Source organism: Procambarus clarkii, chromosome 48, assembly GCF_040958095.1.
Source record: "Procambarus clarkii isolate CNS0578487 chromosome 48, FALCON_Pclarkii_2.0, whole genome shotgun sequence".
Lineage (NCBI taxonomy): Eukaryota > Metazoa > Arthropoda > Malacostraca > Decapoda > Cambaridae > Procambarus > Procambarus clarkii.
In genome coordinates, this window is record NC_091197.1 from 8,368,229 (window position 1) to 8,392,786 (window position 24,558).

The window sequence follows — 24,558 nt, forward strand, 5'->3', positions numbered from 1 at the left end:
TCGGCGACGATTAAGGCTAGTCTAGTAGCACTAGTTAACGAAGACTCAGGCGTGTACCCTGGTGGTGACGAGCTGCAGGCCAGTCTCGTCAACTGTGAGCTTGGTACACAGATCTTGGAATACCTAAAAATATTTGATATAGGGATTGAAGCAGCAGGAAAGTTAGCTATGGCAGGCAGACGGAGTGAAGTAAGGATTGAAACGGAGGTCGAAGAAATACATTAAGAGGATGGAGTAATAGTGATGGAAGTCTCTGAGGAAATGATGTATCCACCGGTGATGGCAGTGGTCATCCCTCCGTGGTGGAAAATGTAATAATATATAAGGTAAAGCAGTTAGAAAACTAGAAGTGGAAGGACATAGTTAAGACTAACAACACTTCTGATGTTAGTAGCTGCAGACGTAAGGAGAAAGAAGCTGTGTTACATTGTTGGGAGTCTGTGTCTAAGGAGCTTTTGTTAGTAAATTTGAAGAAGACGATAAGTTAAGAAGACGATAAAAGTTTGAAAACTCCTTGAAAAAAAAAAAAATGCGAGGATATTGTCTTGGAACGTTAACGGGTAGAAAAATAGAGCTGTGGATATTCAGTATTATACTCATAGAGAGACTATTGACGTGGCATTATGTATACCCGTAAACCGCATTATGTATACCCGTAAACCAACTTGGCGCCCCCCCCCCCCTAGAACATTACTGACACGTAAACCACGGAGGAACCTGGTGTCAGGAAACACACAGCAACTGGGTAGGTGTGTAGAAATGAGATACAAATGAATTCACACAGCAACAGACAATTGAGTCTGATTCAATGTGTTAAAAGACTCACAACGCCACAAAGAACGCGTTAAAAGACTCACACAGACAAAACAGGTCTTGATTGGAAGAAAAGCATTTGTCCAGTGTATTTAATAGTCCATAAAATGTGTATCTTTAACTTGCATCAGGTAAATTACTTCGTGTGTATCACTGGTTTCCTAAAAAGCTTTTCATTCGTTGGACTCGAACTATTCGTGTCAATTATTAACTCATTGTTGGTTGTTGTGTTGACTGGGGGCAATGCTAATGTATTTTTGTGCTCAAGATAACCGTGGCTTTTTCACATTTGCTAACTCTTTAGCTTCGCTCTTCAGAATAATTGAGAACTGATAAAGGAGATGTTGCGTCATGTTGGTCTGGTGGGAGGGGGCACGGTCCTACCCTGGGGCCAGGGCTTCCTACCTACCTTGAGGCTACCTTGAGGTGCTTCCGGGGCTTAGTGTCCCCGCGGCCCGGTCGTCGACCAGGCCTCCTGGTTGCTGGACTGATCAACCAGGCTGTTAGACGCGGCTGCTCGCAGCCTGATGTATGAGTCACAGCCTGGTTGATCAGGTATCCTTTGGAGGTGCTTATCCAGTTCTCTCTTGAACACTGTGAGGGGTCAGCCAGTTATGCCCCTTATGTGTAGTGGAAGCGTGTTGAACAGTCTCGGGCCTCTGATATTGATAGAGTTCTCTCTCTAGGCCAGCGGCCGAGTGCTGTACCACCACCACCACGCCACAGAGCCGAGTACTGTACCACCACCACCACGCCAGAGCCGAGTACTGTACCACCACCACCACCACCACGCCACAGAGCTGAGTACTGTACCACCACCACCACCACGCCACAGAGCTGAGTACTGTACCACCACCACCACGCCACAGAGCTGAGTACTGTACCACCACCACCACGCCACAGAGCCGAGTACTGTACCACCACCACCACGCCACAGAGCCGAGTACTGTACCACCACCACCACGCCACAGAGCCGAGTACTGTATGTATTCCAGGTGTATAATGGTGGAGGTGGGAGGTGTGGGCCGTGTTGTGTTCATCACTGTGGTGTGGAGAGGTGAGGGAAGGTGTCTTGATGCAGGCGAGTGAGTACTCTCCAGAGTACTCACTCAACATGTTTAAACATCTAAACTATTGGGACCGACTAAAATGCCTAAATCTGTATTTTCTTGAGCGCAGGCGGGAGAGATACTCAATAATCTACATGTGGAAAATATTAGAGGGGCTGGTCCCAAACCTGCACACAGAAAATATTTCTCCTGGTCTCACCATATGAGACCAGAAGACATGGCAGGATGTGCAGAATACCCCCGTTGAAAAGCAGAGGTGCAACAGGTACTCTGAGAAAGAACTCTATCAACATCAGAGGCCCGAGACTGTTCAAAACGCTTCCACTACACATAAGGGGCATAACTGGCTGACCCCTCACAGTGTTCAAGAGAGAGAGAACTAGATAAACACCTCCAAAGATTACCTGATATACCAAGCTATGATTCATACGTCAGGTTGCGTGCAGCCGCGCCCAACAGGCTGGTTGACCAGTCCAGCAACCAGGAGGCCTAGACGAGGACCGGGCCGCGGGGACGCTAAGCCCCGTAAATCATCGCAAAGTAAGGATGTACATCACTGTAGAGCAGGTGAGGGCAGGTGATTGGTGCAGCGGGTGTTCCCCTCACCAGGACACACAGGCGAGGGGAGGTGACTGGTGACAGACGAACCCCTTGCGGCTTTGTCTCGAACTCAATCTCTTGACACAATCCAATTACCAGGAAGGACGGACGACAATTGTTCTCCAACAAACTCTTGTGCTGATGTTAAGTCATTATTATCCCGAGGGCGTCCGGTGCCCTCTGTCTCTCCCTGTGTCTCTCTCCCTGTGTGTGTGTCTGTCTCTCTCTCTCCCTCCCTCCCTGTGTCTCTCCCTGTCTCTCTGTACTATTATTCTTCCTGCGCTTTCTCGTATTACAACCGTTTTATTGTTGTTGTTGGTTCTCTCCCCTCACCTGCTCCAGGGGACAGAGGGATAGGAATCCCTCTCCCTTCATATGCACCAGGGACACTAGGCCACGACATGATCAAAAGGAATACAACCTGGAATTCTACTGATTTCATAAGGGTTCCTGAGGCTTCCACTGAAGCAGAACAGAGTTTCACCCCCCATCCCCCCCCTCATGCACTGGCTCTGTTGTCCAGGAGTTATACCTCTGACGCTTCTATTTCAATACAGAGGAGCGCCAGAGGTAGAACTCTTGGACGACAGAGCCAGAGTGCATAAAGGGGGGGGGGGACGTGAGTGAAACCCTGGTTCGGCTTCAGTGGAAGCCTCAGGAACCCTTGTGGAATCAGCAGAATTCCAGGTTGTATTCCTTTTGATCATGTCGTGGCCTAGTGGTCTAAGGCGTGTGCTTGAGAGAGTACTCGGTGCATAGGTTCGAGCCCTCATCACGGCTCCTACTGTTTTTCTCACTGATACATCACGTTGTTGTGATTTCTCCGTGCAAGGGCGTTCTCAGGTAGGGTAATGAGGCAGGACAATGGGTTCTCAGGTAGGGTAATGAGGCAGGACAATGGGTTCTCAGGTAGGGTAATGAGGCAGGACAATGGGTTCTCAGGTAGGGTAATGAGGCAGGACAATGGGTTCTCAGGTAGGGTAATGAGGCAGGACAATGGGTTCTCAGGTAGGGTAATGAGGCAGGACAATGGGTTCCCTGGTAGGGTAATGAGGCAGGACAATGGGTTCTCAGGTAGGGTAATGAGGCAGGACAATGGGTTCTCAGGTTCGTGGTATATTTTGCATATCTTTCTTTTTATCACTTCCCTGGATTCCTACATGCGTGAGATTACTAAGAAAACATTATAAATATCAGTATGAAATAGAATGTCAGTTAACCTGAAAGCGAGAGGCTAGGGGCTAGTCTCGCCCAACTCGCCTAGATAACATATGGGTGATATGCGCTGTCATGGGCTGGTAGGGGACAGCCACTGTCTCCAACTCCTATTCCGATGAAGGATCAGCTATTCCGAATCTCAACAATTCGTTCCAAGCCTGAAACGGGCTGCGTTTTCCAGAGAGATCTTCAACTGTTCTTCGGCTCGTGATAATATCTCGACGCACAATATCGCCGAAACGCTATGCGTTATTAGTGGCTTTAGGTATTGTATGTACTAGCTCTATCTCTAAATCCATCATTATGTTTGTAACTCATCTTTGTATTGTACTTTTACCTGAATAAAAATTTGAATTTGAATGTAACGACTTTTTTTTTTTAACTATGCTGTTTAAATGTTGCATCACATAACAATTGTGAGAACAACGTTGTGTTCCTTGGGACTGTGTGTTCTGAGAGGGTGGAGGGAGAGGGTAGAGAAGGGGAAACGGGCAGGGGGGATGGGGAGAGAGAGACCTGGGAACCGCCGGGTTACGTATTTAGTTTTATGTATAAATAAAGATTGTTTTCCTTAGTGTAGCAATATGCCCGTGGCACGCTCCCAGAGTATAATGGCTAATACCCTGAGGCTTGTGGGAACTGGTTCATCACAGTCGTGGTGTCAGACCTCAGGAATGACCGAGAGAGCAAGCGCGGCCCCAGGACTGAGAGTGCTCAGTCTTTGTTGATGTTAATGTGTGTGTGTTGTGTGGGAGTGTTCCCTGTGGCAGGGTTCATTGTCTCCTTAATAGTAATACAATCTTTCGCTGGCAGGTGGAGCTACCCAGATCACAAGGACGGCTTCTCCCGTGGTCCACCTGCAGAGCTTGGCACCCGTGGTCCACCTGCAGAGCCTGGCACCCGTGGTCCACCTGCAGAGCCTGGCACCCGTGGTCCACCTGCAGAGCCTTGGCACCCGTGGTCCACCTGCAGAGCTTGGCACCCGTGGTCCACCTGCAGAGCTTGGCACCCGTGGTCCACCTGCAGAGCTTGGCACCCGTGGTCCACCTGCAGAGCTTGGCACCCGTGGTCCACCTGCAGAGCCTTGGCACCCGTGGTTCACCTGCAGAGCCTTGGCACCCGTGGTCCACCTGCAGAGCCTGGCACCCGTGGTCCACCTGCAGAGCTTGGCACCCGTGGTCCACCTGCAGAGCCTGGCACCCGTGGTCCACCTGCAGAGCCTGGCACCCGTGGTCCACCTGCAGAGCTTGGCACCCGTGGTCCACCTGCAGAGCTTGGCACCCGTGGTCCACCTGCAGAGCTTGGCACCCGTGGTCCACCTGCAGAGCTTGGCACCCGTGGTCCACCTGCAGAGCTTGGCACCCGTGGTCCACCTGCAGAGCTTGGCACCCGTGGTCCACCTGCAGAGCTTGGCACCCGTGGTCCACCTGCAGAGCTTGGCACCCGTGGTCCACCTGCAGAGCCTGGCACCCGTGGTCCACCTGCAGAGCCTGGCACCCGTGGTCCACCTGCAGAGCTTGGCTCCCGTGGTCCACCTGCAGAGCTTGGCACCCGTGGTCCACCTGCAGAGCTTGGCACCCGTGGTCCACCTGCAGAGCTTGGCACCCGTGGTCCACCTGCAGAGCTTGGCACCCGTGGTCCACCTGCAGAGCTTGGCACCCGTGGTCCACCTGCAGAGCTTGGCTCCCGTGGTCCACCTGCAGAGCTTGGCTCCCGTGGTCCACCTGCAGAGCTTGGCTCCCGTGGTCCACCTGCAGAGCTTGGCTCCCGTGGTCCACCTGCAGAGCTTGGCTACCAGTGGTCCACCTGCAGAGCTTGGCTCCCGTGGTCCACCAGCAGAGCTTGGCACCCGTGGTACACCTGCAGAGCCTGGCACCCGTGGTCCACCTGCAGAGCTTGGCACCCGTGGTCCACCTGCACCTGGAGGCCCCCGTGGTCTACCTGTGGAGGGTGGTCCAGGTGGCTTGCATGGTCCACCTGTGGAGGGTGGCCCCCGTGGACCACCTACAGAAGTACCACCGAGGCAGGGGGACCATACTTCTGGACTTTCACGGGACTTGATGTTCCAGCGGCCTGGTGACCACCACAGCCAGGTAAGGTGATGGTACACCCACACCCACTCTCACACTTAGCACACTCAGACAGTGCCACTAAATTGCTATTGCCTATACGTTGTGTTACACTTCCTCCTGTGTGTGTGTGTGTGTGTGTGTATATAGTGAGGTGCGAAGCCCCTTTTAAAGAAATGTTTGAACGTCATCCATAGTGTGTCACGTTTAGAGTACTTTGCATTCATGACCATGGGTTTGAAGGTTGAATTAATGAGCATTTATATTTTGTTGATGACGGGCTGAGGTTTTGCTATTTAACTCGACATGGGGAAAGTATAGCATCTCGACACTATAGACGCTATAGTGTCTAGAGGCTATAGACGTTGGCACTGATTTTGCCAACCGTAAAATATTGATTTAAGATTTCCCCTACGTTCATTGGGTACGTCTATTTAACCATATATAAATGTTCACTTATTTTGAGCAGTGCATGGGTGTGTAGTTGGGGTAGTGTATAGGTGTGGTAGTGTATAGGTGTGGTAGTGTATAGGTGTGGTGGTAGTGTGGTGCTGGCGCTGGCCCGTAGCAAGTAATGACCCAAACTTTAACAACACAGAAGGCGTGGAGGCGTGCGGGCGTGCAGGAGTGGGTGAGTGGCGGCCTCCGGCGAGCCTCCAGGGACTTGGGCCTCAACCCCTACTCACAACAAGGTAAACCTCACTTCTGGTGTAAGTAAACTGCATACAACTTGTTGTAAACCTCGTGTCATGTGATTCTCATAGGAGATGCAAGTGTAACCCAGAGAGACAAGTAAAAAATGAGTAATGCAATGAGTTGGCCAATAATAAACTCCGCAACATGAAATATGTTTCCCATTGGTCGTCTGTGTGAAGAGAACCGACAAGGGGGAGCTTTCTTAGCTTACCATACTCTGGTGTCTGGTGACCACATCTGCCATATATATTGCCCATATTGGCTTCTGCCACCAGGCTACACGCACCCGAGCCGGCCTCTTCTACATCACTCTCAGTGCTCTTGTCCATCTTTCCTCTTGATAAACGTCAGATATATTCTCATAAGTTAACATAATCTCTCTAATGTATAAGCTGAGGCCTTCTTGTTCTGGTGCCTGCGTCTTGACTAATATGTAAGTACCATTGTTTGTATCTGCGCTTAGAAAGGTGCTATGTAACCATACTGTCTTGGTGACTTGTCTGTCTGTACACCGTCTTGACCCATCACTCTTACTGCCCACTCGTTACTCTCCTCTGCCCCACTACTCCCTCTCACTTCCCCACTACTCCCACTCACTGTCCCACTACTCCCACAGAGTCGGCGCCCCAGCTGCGCTACACGCCCATAGAGCAGACGGTGTCACCTGGCTCCCCCGTCTCCTTAAAGTGCTCAGCTATTGGCTCCCCCGTACCTGTCCTCACCTGGTCCCGTGATCACCAGCCGCTGCTCACCTCCCACAGGTAGGTCACCAGGCGGCTCCCTAGTCCCTGTCCTCACCTGGTTCAGTGGTAACGGCTATTAACTACCTCAACTTATTGGTCAGTGCTCCCTCACTGTTGGCCCGTGTTCAACTAGCAGCAATAAGGACCTGGTTGTAAATATGTTTTGGAAAAACAAGAGGTGTAAGGCTGCAAATTTGGTTTGATTTCAACTTTCTTCTGCTTGAAAACAGGTTGGCTGTTATGCAACGATTGAGTATGTTAGAGATGCAAGACACGAGAGTAACTACCAGGTACAGACTGCTGTGTGAAGCGAGGCATAATGTAAGGAAGGGTACCCACATGTCTGGCCTACCCAGAGTCCCACCAAGGTTGCGTACTGAGCTGACCACTCCATCCCAGAGGTGGAGCAGAGCTCCTAGTCCGTGATGACATAACTGTGGCACTTGTACCAGGGCTTCTGCCGCCAACCCTCCCTGGCCGTGTTGTGTACCAGGGCTGCTCCCGTCAACCCTCCCTGGCCGTGTTGTGTACCAGGGGTGCTCCCGTCAACCCTCCCTGGCCGTGTTGTGTACCAGGGGTGCTCCCGTCAACCCTCCCTGGCCGTGTTGTGTACCAGGGCTGCTGCCGTCAATCCTCCCTGGCCGTGTTGTCAGTGGTGGTCAGGCCACTGAGCGCTCACCTCGACATCTTCCTCTTCAGGTGTGAGTGTATAACGCGTGTCTCCCTGCAGGACGCGGGTGGGGAGCTTCAGGACGGAGCTGGGGGAGGTGGTGAGCCAAGTGAACCTGAGCTCGGTGACGGTGCGGGACGGCGGCTCCTACACCTGCACCGCCCACAACACGCACGGCTCCGTCGCCCATTCTGCCAGGCTCAACGTCTATGGTAAAGTTCACTTGTTACAGCTGTCCACTAGTTCCCTCCTTCATAATACTCTGTGCAGCACTATTCCTTCATAATATTTCTCATTTGTAGTCATCAGCCGCCCCTATGCCAGGCCATCGCGTCATTTGACACTCCATCATATTGTCATTATTTTGTCTAACTTGAAATATTCCAAACTCCTCCTTCACGAAGTCTTTGAATGTGAAATGTTCTGCCCCAGGTCAATAGACTTTTACATTAGTCTAAATAATAGTGAATTAATTTATTAACTTTCAGACCCTATGTTCAGATGGCAGAGTTGCATTCTGGGCACAAAGTTTTGGTTGCAGTGATGGAGATGGTGTGTACGAAATTTTTTAGTGATGTTGGGAGACAAGGAGTGTGCGTGTGTGTGTAGGGTAACACACACAACAGGGTAAGTGTAGAGAAAGATTGGGAGGGTGTGAGGTGGAGACCTGGGCACCACTGAATACCCTGTCTAGTAAATATCTATGAAAGATAATGTGAATCTGAAAGAGGAGACTAGATGCTCATTGCTAGCCTAACCCAACTTTCATACATGGAAACGGGTAGGGTGTTTGAGTGTCAAAGGCCTGTCGGTGCTGGCCAGGAGTGGCCAGCTGCTGTAGGGTGCTGGCCAGGAGTGGCCAGCTGCTGTAGGGTGCTGGCCAGGAGTGGCCAGCTGCTGTAGGGTGCTGGCCAGGAGTGACCAGCTGCTGTAGGGTGCTGGCCAGGAGTGACCCAGTACTACAATAACCAACCTCTCCCGTACAGGTCCGCCATTCGTGCGTGCGATGCCCAACGTGACCGCTGTGGCTGGAGAGGACGTGAGGCTGTGGTGCCCTGCTGGAGGCTTCCCCGCCCCTACCATCACCTGGCGCAGGGAGGGACTCTCCCTCCCCACCTCCCTCAGGTGAGTGGCCTCCTGCTGGAGGGTCGCGTCCCTACCATCACCTTACTTAAGGGATTTTTAAATTTAAATTTTGCCCCGAGGGGCGAGTTTATTGGGCAGCGCCACTCATCTTGTGAGTGGACACACCGCCATAGCAGCATATACAACACTCCCCAATAGGAAGAAAACCCGCTGGGTTGTTCATCATGTCACTTGTACCCAGACACAACTGGGACTTGCTTAACTGTCTCAAGTGAACAGCTCCTCAAACAAGAAGATTAACATCTATCAACCCTTAAAAACTTACGTTATCTTGCGGGTGCAAAATGGGGAAATCTTTTAAGAAGAGTATCAATATTTGACAAATAGGGTTTTCCTAACTCAAACAATGTGGGGTTTATTATTCTACACATACTTCTGATGTCTCTCAGGTGTTCACATTCACGTAGATAGTGTGAACTTTGGCTTCACGTTGTCTTCCTTCATGTTCCACACACCTGGTACACCACCAGGTCTGGTACCTTTGTTCCACACACCTGGTACACCACCAGGTTCCCCACACCTGGTACACCACCAGGTTCCACACACCTGGTACACCAGCAGTAGACACACCAGGTAGGACACCCCGCCTCCACTCCCCACAGGTCACCCGTGTGTCGGTGTGTTACAGGCAAGAGGTGGTGATGAACGGGACGCTGGTAGTGAGGAGCGCCAACCACGACGACGTCGGCCGCTACACCTGTGTCGTCTCCGGCAGGCAGGGCGAGACTACTGCCTCCCACACCTTCCTCCACGTCCTCAGTGAGTCCCTTCCACACCTTCCTCCTCAGCGAGTTCATTCCCCACTGATAAAGTTTCAATAAACCTTCAGAATTATATTGATATTAGGAATGACTTGTATTTACCTGAATTGCACTTTCTCTAGTGGTCTCGACGTGGACATAAAGCCGTCGGATATGTCAAAGGTCCATCCTTTGTTCTCGAGGATGGCATGTATCTTGATTTTGAGCTGATGTAATATGTACGGCTTTGGCGGGTAGGCGATTCTATGGGTTTATAATCCTATGGGTGAACAGCGTCCGTTTCCCTCCTACATTGTGGCTTGTTGTGCGTGAAACTGTTGGCCAATTGTAGGCATATATATGATATTTTAAAGAAGTGGTCCGGATTAACATCCTGTAATTTGTTCAGTATTTTAAGTCTTAGTGAGACGAGTCCTGTCATGTAACGTTTGCAGCATTTTAATCCCGTTGGCCTCATCCGTTGATGCCTTGTATGAGGCATCCCTTGATCTGGGATGAGTTTTGTTGCTCTTTATTTAACTTTCTTCAAGGCAGATGTGTGTCCTTTTGAGGATAACATCCAGCTGAAATGATCGCTAGATAACTCATATCATAAACTCTGGGCTCTCAAGATCTACTTGGCATGAGAGGTAGCCGAGGGAGGCACTAGCTAAGAACCAGTTGACCCGGCTGCAGGCCACCTGTCCCGGCTCCTACCTGACGGAGCCACTACACCCACCTCAAGAGTAACTTCACTGAGACATTACACAACTTTTGATGCACAGAAATACTCCAAACACGGGAACTTGACATGAAATGATTAGAGACTAAAGGAGCAAGGTTTCTCATTGAGAAATGCAGTTTTAGTATTCATTCGAGTGTATTATCTCTATCTGGAATATCTCCTTGCTCAAATGTGAAGACCTGGAATTTCTTATTCAGTTCTTCTCACACTTTCTTGTCGTTTGTAGTGAATCTTTCTGCCCCTATCCTCAATCTCATTACCTGTTACTTTACTCTTGTTTTTCTCCTGTTGTGGTTGTGCAAGAATTTAGGTTGATTCTCTGCCTTGCTTGCGATGTCATTTGCGTATTGCCCTTCTGCCTCTCTTCTCAACCTGACATATTCATTCCTTGCACTCTGGTATCTTTCTCTGCTCTCAAGTGCCCTGTTATTATATAGTTTCTCCACGCCCTTTTACTCTGCTGCTTAGCTAGCCTACATCTCGTATTAAACCATGTGTTTCGTTGTTTTCCTTTTGTACTGGGACAAACTTGTCTGTTGCTTCCTTATACTTCTGCGTGATGTAGTCCATCATATCTTGGGCCGTCATGGACTGTGTGTGTGTATACTCGCCTATTTGTGCTTGCGGGGATTGAGTTTTGGCTCTTTGGTCCCGCCTCTCAACTGTCAATAAACAGGTGTACAGATTCCTGAGCCTACTGGGCTCTATCATATCTACATTTGAAACTGTGTATGGAGTCAGCCTCCACCACATCACTGCCTAATTCATTCCACCTGTTAACTACTCTGACACTGAAAAGTTCTTTCTAACGTCCCTGTGGCTCATTTGGGTACTCGGTTTCCACCTGTGTCCCTTTGTTCGCGTACCACCAGTGTTGAATAGATTATCCTTGTCTACCTTGTCAATTCCCCTGAGGATTTTGTAGGTAGTGATCATATCTCTCCGCACTCCAGTCTTCCAGTATCGTAAGGTGCATTTCCCGCAGCCTTTTCTCGTAACTCATGGCTTAGTTCTGGGACTAGTCTAGTGGCATACCTCTGAACTTTTTATAGCTTCGTCTTGTGCTTGACAAGGTACGAACTCCATTCTGGGGCCGCATACTCCAGGATTGGTCTTGCATATGTGGTATACAAGATTCTGAATGATTCCTTACACTGGTTCCTGAAGGCTGTTCTGATGTTAGCCAGCCTCGCGTATGCAGCAGATGTAATTCTTTTTATGTGGGCTTCAGGAGACAAGTTTGGTGTGATTTCAACTCCTAGATCTTTCTCTGTCCGTTTCATTAAGTACTTCATCTCATATTCTGTATCCTGTGCCTGGCCTCCTGATTCCACCGCTTAGTTTCATTAATTTGCATTTACTCGGGTTGAACTTTAGCAGCCATTCCTTCCGTCTGTCTAGGTCATCTTGTAGCCTCCTACTATAATCCTCTGTTTCAATCCTCCTCATAATTTTTGCATCATCAGCAAACATTGAGAGAAACGAGTCTATACTCTGTGTGTGTGTGTGTGTTCTCGTCTAATTGGTGTACTGGCACAGTACTGGGTGTACTCACCTAGTACTGTGTGTGTGTGTGTGTGTGTGTGTGTGAGATATATTGATTACAATTTCTGTATTCGATAAACAGAGCCGCCAGCGATAGAGCCGTTCTCGTTCCGTCGGAACCTGCACGAGGGGGAGCGGACGCAGCTTACCTGCATGGTCAACTCCGGTGATCTGCCCATCACCATCAACTGGCTCAAGGACGGCGCCCATCTGCAGCACGACCCCGATATTGACAGCAAACAAATCCACGAGTACTCAACGGTGAGGCTGGGGGTGTGGTAGTGGTGGAAGCTGGTGGTGCTGGGGTGGTAGTGGTGGAGGCTGGTGGTGCTGGGGGGGTGGTAGTGGTGGAGGCTGGCGGTGCTGGGGGTGTGGTAGTGGTGGAAGCTGGTGGTGCTGGGGTGGTAGTGGTGGAGGCTGGTGGTGCTGGGGGGGTGGTAGTGGTGGAAGCGGGCGGTGCTGGGGGTGTGGTAGTGGTGGAAGCTGGTGGTGCTGGGGTGGTAGTGGTGGAGGCTGGTTGTGCTGGGGTGGTAGTGGTGGAGGCTGGTGGTGCTGGGGTGGTAGTGGTGGAGGCTGGTGGTGCTGGGGGTGTGGTAGTGGTGGAAGCTGGTGGTGCTGGGGTGGTAGTGGTGGAGGCTGGTGGTGCTGGGGTGGTAGTGGTGGAGGCTGGTGGTGCTGGGGGTGTGGTAGTGGTGGAAGCTGGCGGTGCTGGGGGTGTGGTAGTGGTGGAAGCTGGTGGTGCTGGGGTGGTAGTGGTGGAGGCTGGTTGTGCTGGGGTGGTAGTGGTGGAGGCTGGTGGTGCTGGGGTGGTAGTGGTGGAAGCTGGTGGTGCTGGGGTGGTAGTGGTGGAGGCTGGTGGTGCTGGGGGGGTGGTAGTGGTGGAAGCTGGCGGTGCTGGGGGTGTGGTAGTGGTGGAAGCTGGTGGTGCTGGGGTGGTAGTGGTGGAGGCTGGTTGTGCTGGGGTGGTAGTGGTGGAGGCTGGTGGTGCTGGGGTGGTAGTGGTGGAGGCTGGTGGTGCTGGGGGTGTGGTAGTGGTGGAAGCTGGTGGTGCTGGGGTGGTAGTGGTGGAGGCTGGTGGTGCTGGGGTGGTAGTGGTGGAGGCTGGTGGTGCTGGGGGTGTGGTAGTGGTGGAAGCTGGTGGTGCTGGGGTGGTAGTGGTGGAGGCTGGTGGTGCTGGGGTGGTAGTGGTGGAGGCTGGTGGTGCTGGGGGTGTGGTAGTGGTGGAAGCTGGTGGTGCTGGGGTGGTAGTGGTGGAGGCTGGTGGTGCTGGGGTGGTAGTGGTGGAGGCTGGTGGTGCTGGGGTGGTAGTGGTGGAGGCTGGTGGTGCTGGGGTGGTAGTGGTGGTGCTGGGGTGGTAGTGGTGGAGGCTGGTGGTGCTGGGGTGGTAGTGGTGGAGGCTGGTGGTGCTGGGGTGGTAGTGGTGGAGGCTGGTGGTGCTGGGGTGGTAGTGGTGGAGGCTGGTGGTGCTGGGGTGGTAGTGGTGGAAGCTGGTGGTGCTGGGGTGGTAGTGGTGGAGGCTGGTTGTGCTGGGGTGGTAGTGGTGGAGGCTGGTGGTGCTGGGGTGGTAGTGGTGGAGGCTGGTGGTGCTGGGGTGGTAGTGGTGGAGGCCGGTGGTGCTGGGGTGGTAGTGGTGGAGGCTGGTGGTGCTGGGGTGGTAGTGGTGGAGGCTGGTGGTGCTGGGGTGGTAGTGGTGGAGGCTGGTGGTGCTGGGGTGGTAGTGGTGGTGCTGGGGTGGTAGTGGTGGAGGCTGGCGGTGCTGGGGTGGTAGTGGTGGAGGCTGGTGGTGCTGGGGTGGTAGTGGTGGAGGCTGGTGGTGCTGGGGTGTGGTAGTGGTGGAGGCTGGTGGTGCTGGGGGTGTGGTAGTGGTGGAGGCCGGTGGTGCTGGGGTGGTAGTGGTGGAGGCTGGTGGTGCTGGGGTGGTAGTGGTGGAGGCTGGTGGTGCTGGGGTGGTAGTGGTGGAGGCTGGTGGTGCTGGGGTGGTAGTGGTGGAGGCCGGTGGTGCTGGGGTGGTAGTGGTGGAGGCTGGTGGTGCTGGGGTGGTAGTGGTGGAGGCTGGTGGTGCTGGGGTGGTAGTGGTGGAGGCTGGTGGTGCTGGGGTGGTAGTGGTGGAGGCTGGTGGTGCTGGGGGTGTGGTAGTGGTGGAGGCTGGTGGTGCTGGGGGTGTGGTAGTGGTGGAGGCTGGTGGTGCTGGGGTGGTAGTGGTGGAGGCTGGTGGTGCTGGGGGTGTGGTAGTGGTGGAGGCTGGTGGTGCTGGGGTGGTAGTGGTGGAGGCTGGTGGTGCTGGGGGTGTGGTAGTGGTGGAGGCTGGTGGTGCTGGGGTGGTAGTGGTGGAAGCTGGTGGTGCTGGGGTGGTAGTGGTGGAGGCTGGTGGTGCTGGGGTGGTAGTGGTGGAGGCTGGTGGTGCTGGGGTGGTAGTGGTGGAGGCTGGTGGTGCTGGGGTGGTAGTGGTGGAGGCTGGTGGTGCTGGGGTGGTAGTGGTGGAGGCCGGTGGTGCTGGGGTGGTAGTGGTGGAGGCTGGTGGTGCTGGGGTGGTAGTGGTGGAGGCTGGTGGTGCTGGGGTGGTAGTGGTGGAGGCTGGTGGTGCTGGGGTGGTAGTGGTGGTGCTGGGGTGGTAGTGGTGGAGGCTGGCGGTGCTGGGGTGGTAGTGGTGGAGGCTGGCGGTGCTGGGGTGGTAGTGGTGGAGGCTGGCGGTGCTGGGGTGGTAGTGGTGGAGGCTGGTGGTGCTGGGGTGGTAGTGGTGGAGGCTGGCGGTGCTGGGGGTGTGGTAGTGGTGGAGGCTGGTGGTGCTGGGGTGGTAGTGGTGGAGGCTGGTGGTGCTGGGGTGGTAGTGGTGGAGGCTGGTGGTGCTGGGGTGGTAGTGGTGGAGGCTGGGGTGGTAGTGGTGGAGGCTGGCGGTGCTGGGGTGGTAGTGGTGGAGGCCGGTGGTGCTGGGGTGGTAGTGGTGGAGGCTGGTGGTGCTGGGGTGGTAGTGGTGGAGGCCGGTGGTGCTGGGGTGGTAGTGGTGGAGGCTGGTGGTGCTGGGGTGGTAGTGGTGGAGGCCGGTGGTGCTGGGGTGGTAGTGGTGGAGGCTGGTGGTGCTGGGGTGGTAGTGGTGGAGGCTGGTGGTGCTGGGGTGGTAGTGGTGGAGGCCGGTGGTGCTGGGGTGGTAGTGGTGGAGGCCGGTGGTGCTGGGGTGGTAGTGGTGGAGGCTGGTGGTGCTGGGGTGGTAGTGGTGGAGGCCGGTGGTGCTGGGGTGGTAGTGGTGGAGGCCGGTGGTGCTGGGGTGGTAGTGGTGGAGGCTGGTGGTGCTGGGGTGGTAGTGGTGGAGGCCGGTGGTGCTGGGGTGGTAGTGGTGGAGGCCGGTGGTGCTGGGGTGGTAGTGGTGGAGGCTGACGGTGCTGGGGTGGTAGTGGTGGAGGCTGGTGGTGCTGGGGGTGTGGTAGTGGTGGAGGCTGGGGGTGTGGTAGTGGTGGAGGCTGGTGGTGCTGGGGTGGTAGTGGTGGAGGCTGACGGTGCTGGGGTGGTAGTGGTGGAGGAAGCTGGCGGTGCTGGGGTGGTAGTGGTGGAGGCTGGGGGTGTGGTAGTGGTGGAGGCTGGTGGTGCTGGGGTGGTAGTGGTGGAGGCTGACGGTGCTGGGGTGGTAGTGGTGGAGGAAGCTGGCGGTGCTGGGGTGGTAGTGGTGGAGGCTGGTGGTGCTGGGGTGGTAGTGGTGGAGGCTGACGGTGCTGGGGTGGTAGTGGTGGAGGAAGCTGGCGGTGCTGGGGTGGTAGTGGTGGAGGCTGGGGTGGTAGTGGTGGAGGCTGGTGGTGCTGGGGTGGTAGTGGTGGAGGCTGACGGTGCTGGGGTGGTAGTGGTGGAGGAAGCTGGCGGTGCTGGGGTGGTAGTGGTGGAGGCTGGTGGTGCTGGGGTGGTAGTGGTGGAGGCTGGTGGTGCTGGGGTGGTAGTGGTGGAGGCTGGCGGTGCTGGGGGTGTGGTAGTGGTGGAGGCTGGTGGTGCTGGGGTGGTAGTGGTGGAGGCTGGTGGTGCTGGGGTGGTAGTGGTGGAGGCTGGTGGTGCTGGGGTGGTAGTGGTGGAGGCTGGGGTGGTAGTGGTGGAGGCTGGCGGTGCTGGGGTGGTAGTGGTGGAGGCCGGTGGTGCTGGGGTGGTAGTGGTGGAGGCTGGTGGTGCTGGGGTGGTAGTGGTGGAGGCCGGTGGTGCTGGGGTGGTAGTGGTGGAGGCTGGTGGTGCTGGGGTGGTAGTGGTGGAGGCCGGTGGTGCTGGGGTGGTAGTGGTGGAGGCTGGTGGTGCTGGGGTGGTAGTGGTGGAGGCTGGTGGTGCTGGGGTGGTAGTGGTGGAGGCCGGTGGTGCTGGGGTGGTAGTGGTGGAGGCCGGTGGTGCTGGGGTGGTAGTGGTGGAGGCTGGTGGTGCTGGGGTGGTAGTGGTGGAGGCCGGTGGTGCTGGGGTGGTAGTGGTGGAGGCCGGTGGTGCTGGGGTGGTAGTGGTGGAGGCTGGTGGTGCTGGGGTGGTAGTGGTGGAGGCCGGTGGTGCTGGGGTGGTAGTGGTGGAGGCCGGTGGTGCTGGGGTGGTAGTGGTGGAGGCTGACGGTGCTGGGGTGGTAGTGGTGGAGGCTGGTGGTGCTGGGGGTGTGGTAGTGGTGGAGGCTGGGGGTGTGGTAGTGGTGGAGGCTGGTGGTGCTGGGGTGGTAGTGGTGGAGGCTGACGGTGCTGGGGTGGTAGTGGTGGAGGAAGCTGGCGGTGCTGGGGTGGTAGTGGTGGAGGCTGGTGGTGCTGGGGTGGTAGTGGTGGAGGCTGACGGTGCTGGGGTGGTAGTGGTGGAGGAAGCTGGCGGTGCTGGGGTGGTAGTGGTGGAGGCTGGTGGTGCTGGGGTGGTAGTGGTGGAGGCTGACGGTGCTGGGGTGGTAGTGGTGGAGGAAGCTGGCGGTGCTGGGGTGGTAGTGGTGGAGGCTGGTGGTGCTGGGGTGGTAGTGGTGGAGGCTGGTGGTGCTGGGGTGGTAGTGGTGGAGGCTGGTGGTGCTGGGGGATGGGGGAGAAAGTGGTGGATGGGTTGTGGGGACATGCCAGGGTGAGAGTACTGGCAACAAGACCTGCACTACCACTCGCCCCTTCACCATAGGCGCCAGTCCTCGTACACAGGTGTGGGGACTGGCCTCCTGGCACACACAGGTGTGGGGACTGGGCCTCCTGGCACACACAGGTGTGGGGACTGGGCTCCTAGCACATACATGTATAAACACGTTTTCCTGATCTTTCATCAAAAATTATAATATTGGATTGAAGTTCTATATAAGTGTAAGAATTATCTTTTGAAAGTTAATGAGCAATGTTATTTATAGGTCATCCACTTCTGTTTGTAATTCTTCATCTTAGATCAATGCATGAAACAATATATATATAAATGTAAATGCTCGTTTGTTCAAATTCGCTAATCTCCGAAAGTTCTTCAGCGATTGCTTAGAAATTTTCACACAACGTTCCATTCACATGCGAGCGTGATTTTATATACATGCTATATAGATGTCACGTCTGTGACAGGTAAAAACATGCTTCTTTTTTTAAACTGTGTTTTTCATGCGAGTTTTTATGTGAGGGAAATCTCCGAAACATCTTTTCCGATAGCGTTGAAATTTTGACACAACGTTACATTCGAATAGGTGCGTGTTTTTATGTACCAACTATATAGATGCCACACCTGTGACAGGTAAAAACATGCTTGTTTTGAAAAACGGCTACATTTGTTAACGAAGAGCAACACACGCTATACTAAATATGTTAAGATTCCACTTCAATGTTTCGGATTGCATTGATAAATTTTATTTTCATGGATTTCGATTTATTTTCATTTTGATCTAATTATTTCGTGTGACATTGTATTGGAATTGAATGATGGGGAAGACGAGGGGACGGGGGAGTGGGGAATGGTGGGAGGACAAGAGGATGGGGGACTGAAGAATGGTGGAGAGGATAAGGAGACGAGGGAGTGGGGGATGGTGGGGAGAACGAGGGGATGGGGGAGGGGGGAATAGAGGGAGGACAGGGGGGGGACAAGGGAGGTTTGCTGAGCCACAATAATGCGTGGCCGCGTATAGCTAATAATATTCAAAATAATATTAACAATAATAATTCTAATAATAGTAACAATAATAAATTTTTATACATAGATGATAATAGAGCCCAAATATTAATGCTTACATCTGAGACAAATAAATCACAGTAGAAACGCATATAACAATCTTACAAAAAATTACAGCTGCTTTCAAACTATTTATATAAAATCTTAAGAAATGGCAGCTTCTCTTGTGTGTATATTTGTTACCCAAGGATTAGCTTGTATTTCGTGTAGTGTATATTTTGTTGAAGGTTCCTCTCTTGGTTCACGGTGATGTTAGCAGAGTTACATAGATGTATATGTGACTGTGTGGTGCACGAGACCCTGTGGTTGTGTGTGTGTGTGTGGTGCACGAGACCCTGTGGTTGTGTGTGTGTGTGTGGTGCACGAGACCCTGTGGTTGTGAATATGTGTGTGGTGCACGAGACCCTGTGGTTGTGTGTGTGTGTGGTGCACGAGACCCTGTGGTTGTGTATATGTGTGTGGTGCACGAGACCCTGTGGTTGTGTGTGCGTGGTGTGCACGACCACCTGTGGTTGTGTGACTGTGTGGTGCACGAGACCCTGTGGTTGTGTGTGCGTGGTGTGCACGACCACCTGTGGTTGTGTGTGTGTGTGGTGCACGACCACCTGTGGTTGTGTATATGTGTGTGGTGCACGACCACCTGTGGTTGTGTATATGTGTGTGGTGCACGAGACCCTGTGGTTGTGTGTGTGTGTGGTGCACGAGACCCTGTGGTTGTGTATATGTGTGTGGTGCACGAGACCCTGTGGTTGTGTATATGTGTGTGGTGCACGAGACCCTGTGGTTGTGTATATGTGTGTGGTGCACGAGACCCTGTGGTTGTGTGTGTGTGTGGTGCACGAGACCCTGTGGTTGTGTATATGTGTGTGGTGCACGAGACCCTGTGGTTGTGTGTGTGTGTGGTGCACGAGACCCTGTGGTTGTGTATATGTGTGTGTGGTGCACGAGACCCTGTGGTTGTGTGTGCGTGTGGTGCACGAGACCCTGTGGTTGTGTATATGTGTGTGGTGCACGAGACCCTGTGGTTGTGTATATGTGTGTGGTGCACGAGACCCTGTGGTTGTGTGTGTGTGTGTGTGGTGCACGAGACCCTGTGGTTGTGTATATGTGTGTGGTGCACGAGACCCTGTGGTTGTGTGTGTGTGTGGTGCACGAGACCCTGTGGTTGTGTATATGTGTGTGGTGCACGAGACCCTGTGGTTGTGTATATGTGTGTGGTGCACGAGACCCTGTGGTTGTGTATATGTGTGTGTGGTGCACGAGACCCTGTGGTTGTGTGTGCGTGTGGTGCACGAGACCCTGTGGTTGTGTATATGTGTGTGGTGCACGAGACCCTGTGGTTGTGTATATGTGTGTGGTGCACGAGACCCTGTGGTTGTGTATATGTGTGTGGTGCACGAGACCCTGTGGTTGTGTATATGTGTGTGGTGCACGAGACCCTGTGGTTGTGTATATGTGTGTGTGGTGCACGAGACCCTGTGGTTGTGTATATGTGTGTGGTGCACGAGACCCTGTGGTTGTGTATATGTGTGTGGTGCACGAGACCCTGTGGTTGTGTGTGTGTGTGGTGCACGAGACCCTGTGGTTGTGTATATGTGTGTGGTGCACGAGACCCTGTGGTTGTGTATATGTGTGTGGTGCACGAGACCCTGTGGTTGTGTATATGTGTGTGTGGTGCACGAGACCCTGTGGTTGTGTATATGTGTGTGGTGCACGAGACCCTGTGGTTGTGTATATGTGTGTGGTGCACGAGACCCTGTGGTTGTGTATATGTGTGTGGTGCACGAGACCCTGTGGTTGTGTATATGTGTGTGTGGTGCACGAGACCCTGTGGTTGTGTATGTGTGTGGTGCACGAGACCCTGTGGTTGTGTATATGTGTGTGTGGTGCACGAGACCCTGTGGTTGTGTATATGTGTGTGTGGTGCACGAGACCCTGTGGTTGTGTGTGCGTGTGGTGCACGAGACCCTGTGGTTGTGTATATGTGTGTGGTGCACGAGACCCTGTGGTTGTGTGTGCGTGTGGTGCACGAGACCCTGTGGTTGTGTATATGTGTGTGGTGCACGAGACCCTGTGGTTGTGTGTGCGTGTGGTGCACGAGACCCTGTGGTTGTGTATATGTGTGTGGTGCACGACCACCTGTGGTTGTGTATATGTGTGTGGTGTGGTGCACGACCACCAGTGACGGGTTGTTGGTTCTACAGGTGCTACTGTTCAAGAAGCTCAGGGAACACCACACCGGCTCCTACACGTGTGAGGCTGCCAACGCTGCCGCCACCACCAACCACACTGCCACCGTCAGGGTCAAGGTAGGGTACCCAGGGCCAGTTGCCACCGTTAGGGTCAAGGTAGGGTACCCAGGGCCAGGTGCCACCGTCAAGGTCAAGGCAGTGTACTTAATAAGTAATGGCAATGTCTTCTTACAGACATAAAAACAGGATAAAAACCCACACTTATGTACTTGGCGACATTGTTATGAATCACACACAGTTTTTCACACACTCCTGAGTGCTTGCTCAGGATCTGAGTGTGTGGTAAGATTGAGATTTACATGTCAACGACTAATATAAGTTTGGTCCAGACCACACACTCGGACCAGGAGAAAGCACTCAGACCAGGAGAAAGCACTCAGACCAGGAGAAAGCACTCAGACCAGGAGAAAGCACTCAGACCAGGAGAAAGCACTCAGGAGACTGCGAAAGACTTGGTGAAATATTTATATAAAATTGACAAATGTTTAGGTGTGGATTTTTATCCTATATCATTAATGCCATAATGGTACAAATTATCCTGACATGTTCTACATAACAGTGGATACTTAGTGATTATACATTACTTAAAGGCAGTAATTACGTGCAGTGTCATGGACTTAAACTTAACATAATCAGTGAACTGAGGTTTACATTTTTAGGGGTAAGACTTATTACATAAATGAATAGTGAAAGAAATGTTATCAAATGATATAATGTTTTCCAGAGTGATTACGTAATAATGAGACATAGACTGTAGTACTGGTGATCCTGCAGCTTGAGAGAGAGAGAGAACTATAACCAAAATATTGCTTTATTCTATACAAAGTTTATCTAAAGACGTGGACCTGAATCAAGGTTGTGTCTACCTAGCTTTGTGCAGTGGCAGTATCGTGATCCGTGAGGTATATCCGAGGTGCGAGTATTGCTAGTTGAAAAAATCTGTCAACCTGTTTAAGGTGCACACCTGTTGCAGGTGTATGTGATGTTTGTACGATGTTGCAGGTGTGTGTGTGTACACTGTAGCAGGTGTGTGTGTGACATGTGTACACTGTAGCAGGTGTGTGTGTGTGACACGTGTACACTGTTGCAAGTGTATGTGACGTATAGACTGTTTCAGGCGTGTGTGTACACTGTAGCAGGTGTGTGTGTGTGACATGTGTACACTGTAGCAGGTGTGTGTGTGTGAGACATGTGTGCACTGTTGCAGGTGTCGCCACGGTGGGTGGTGGAGCCAGTGAGCGCCACAGCGGTGGTGGGGTCGACGGTGGTGCTGGACTGTAGCGCCCGAGGCTTCCCCCACCCCGCCATCACCTGGCTCAAGGCCCCAGGTAACACGCCCCATCTCCCCCATCCCCCCTCCATCACTGTGGGTGTCTCCCCCATCACTGTGGGTGTCTCCCCCATCACTGTGGGTGTCTCCACCTCCGTCCCTTCTCCCCCCCCTCCCTCACCCATCAGACGACATCATTTCCTATATCTAAATAGTTGACCTCTCTTATACTTCCCCGTCAATTTGTTTCAATTTCTCATTATTTATCCCAAGCTATCCTCATTATTTATCCCAAGCTATCCTCATTATTTATCCCAAGCTATCCTTCTCATCAACTGGTCCCACTCATCTCTCATCAGTCGCTCAAGTAATATTTTGTTCCCATCTACCTCCATATACCTCCCTTCGTCTCCTTCATTGCCTGTCACTCAAACTGTCCCCTGGTCCCTAACACCCTCCCCGTGTCCCTGGTTCACCATGGGTGTCCCCATCAGCTTCACCGTGTGTTACAGGCAAGTCAGCTGAAGAGTTCCAGAGTGTGGTACTGGAGGGCGTGAGGTCATCACAGGCGGCCAACGGGTCGCTGGTACTGACGGAGCTCTCCACCGCCAGCGCCGGCTGGTACCTCTGCCGAGCCGCCAACTCCGTCGGGAAGCCGTTGTCCAAAGTGGTCCAGCTCACAGTTCATGGTGAGTGGTGGTGGGTCACTGTGGGGGTTGCCAAGCTTACTTGTGGGTGGTTGGGGCAGGTGTGGAGCAGCTCTGGTAGGTGTGGGAGGGTTGAAGCAGGTATGGAGCAGCTCTGGTAGGTGTGGGAGGGTTGGAGCAGGCCGAGGGAACGCTTGTCAATGCCTCATATGTTTACCTTGTTCCACTTTCTTCCCTTGTATCCAGAAGTTACAGCCCCGCTCCTGTGCCAGGTATTATTAATACATAATCTAAGGATGATTGTTCTTTGCCCTATGATTGTTGTCCCCTTGTGTTATTTTGTTCCTTGTGCCATTGTGTCCCTCCCGCTATTTTGATTCTTGCCCAATAATAATGGTCCTGGGATGTGTGTTTCTTCCGGCCTAATGTATGATGGTCCCTCATAACAGCACCGGCGCGTGTGGTGACGGAAGGGGGTCGAGTGACGGGTCATGCTGGACAGACAGTGACGGTGGCGTGTGAGGCTACAGGCGATCCCCCCCTCGCCCTCACCTGGCACCGTCACCACGCCCCCATCTCACCAGGTCACAGGTACAGTTCCCACCAGGTCACAGGTACAGTTCTCCTGGCCCAACTAATTAGGGTTCACAACTAATCACACGATGTGTATGGGGGCCCATTTCCACCCGTAATATGGGTATGGGTCCATTATCATCTGTAAGATGGATTGGGAGGTCCATTTCTTGTTTTTGGTAGGGACGCGAGTCTTATTTTCCTCGGCGTCACCCCTTTTATATGAAAGGAACCTTCGGAAATGCATCAGAAATGGTCCCCATGGCGCCGACACAGCAAACAACGTCCTCCCACACGTAGCGCTAAGTACCGACTCATACGACGTGCTATTAGGACTGGTTCTATATGATCATTTGAGTGGACGTAAGTTTATACGGACACTGCTTCGTATGGGCCAACAGTCTCTCTGCACTTTATTCTTACTTGTCTAAACTTTGTAAAGACGCCCATTGTTTACATATTTGTAGTAGTTACAACCACTCCTTGGTTTATATTGTGTACGTGTTGGGTGCTTGTTTGACTACCTGTTTACCTATCATTACTTGTTAGAGGGGGAGGGAAGTATCAGGGGGAAAGTGCCTAGCCATTTCGATTTATAGCACTGGGAAGGGATCAGGATAAGGATTTCGAATGCGACGGGGGGGAAAAGAATGGTGCGCAACCACTTGGACGGTCGGGAATTGAACGCCGACCTGCATGAAGCGAGACCGTCGCTCTACCTTCCAGCCCAAGTTGTTGGATATCACTTATTAGCTGTATCCTTAGCTGTCACACACTCTTCACCTGTGGCCCCACTCTTCACTTGTGGCCCACTCTTCACCTATGGCACACTTCACCTGTTCCACTATCGGTGCCTATTTCCAGAGTCTCAACTGTCCTGTCCAGCCAGCGTTTGTTCAACATTTCTTGTTCGTCCTCCAAGCCGCACACACCTGTTCTCCAGAAAGGTGAAGTATGCAAGTGGATGAATGAGCATAACAAGAGGATATGAATGAGGAATATAAATTTATCATCTCAAAATGGGATACGAAACAATGAATATATGCAATGCTTAAGTTTATATTTTTTAACGACTTGGGTAAATATTGGTTTGATAACAGGGTTGCTGATTTGTGGCACTGATTGCCGGGGAAGATAATAGAGGTGGGATCACATGAATGTTTCAGGCGTAGGCTAGACTATATATGAATGAGGTTGGGTGCATATAAGTAGGTGCAACCTCGTATGGGCGAATAGGCCTTCTGCAGTTTCTTTGATTAATATGTACTTATGTTATTAGTGTAACAAGAGAGCAGTACACAGCAGAACAGATTAACAGTATAACATGTCAGGGTGTGGCCAGGCCAGGTCATGTCGGGTCAGCTGTGCTAGCGATCACGAAGCTGTCAGGTATGTTGTTGCCCACCTCCCTTTTTGGTGCCTTGTCACATAATCCATCATTGCAATGTGGACTTGACCTGACCTGACCCGGCCGTTGACCTAGCCTTTGTTAACACCTGTCGCAGGTGTGAATTCTATTGTGTACGGCAAACTGGTGGTCGCAGCGCTCAGTCATGTCGTGTTGTTCTGCTGTTCAACTGCTCGCTTGTTACTCTGGTGTTGTCATCGCTGGTGTTGCCAGTGTGTGTTCTGCAGGTGTTCACACAGGGCGCC

General features: G+C 52.7%; 2 protein-coding genes and 1 pseudogene across 6 annotated transcripts in view; all 3 read left to right on the plus strand.

The window, feature by feature from the left end:
• Positions 1-5,762, plus strand: part of LOC138351004 (collagen alpha-1(XXII) chain-like) — a 111,576-nt gene extending 105,814 nt beyond the window's left edge. Inside the window, exons 5-6 of the mRNA XM_069302474.1 lie at positions 4,515-5,555; positions 5,729-5,762. Of these exons, the coding sequence (XP_069158575.1) occupies positions 4,515-5,555; positions 5,729-5,762 (1,075 nt within the window). The remainder of the gene's footprint in view (positions 1-4,514; positions 5,556-5,728) is intronic.
• Positions 4,970-24,558, plus strand: part of LOC123764741 (cell adhesion molecule Dscam2) — a 63,933-nt gene continuing 44,344 nt past the window's right edge. For all 5 annotated transcript variants that reach the window (XR_011222339.1, XM_069302552.1, XM_069302554.1 and 2 more), the window contains exons 1-11: positions 4,970-5,794; positions 6,369-6,462; positions 7,083-7,227; positions 7,940-8,091; positions 8,866-9,004; positions 9,654-9,784; positions 12,138-12,316; positions 20,368-20,472; positions 21,623-21,743; positions 22,198-22,374; positions 22,782-22,923. Coding sequence is in view for 4 of the 5 variants with exons in the window: in XM_069302552.1 (XP_069158653.1) it covers positions 5,762-5,794; positions 6,369-6,462; positions 7,083-7,227; positions 7,940-8,091; positions 8,866-9,004; positions 9,654-9,784; positions 12,138-12,316; positions 20,368-20,472; positions 21,623-21,743; positions 22,198-22,374; positions 22,782-22,923 (1,418 nt within the window). In the remaining variant the exon portion in view is untranslated. The remainder of the gene's footprint in view (positions 5,795-6,368; positions 6,463-7,082; positions 7,228-7,939; positions 8,092-8,865; positions 9,005-9,653; positions 9,785-12,137; positions 12,317-20,367; positions 20,473-21,622; positions 21,744-22,197; positions 22,375-22,781; positions 22,924-24,558) is intronic.
• On the plus strand, positions 21,284-21,416 carry LOC123764924 (U4 spliceosomal RNA; annotated as a pseudogene).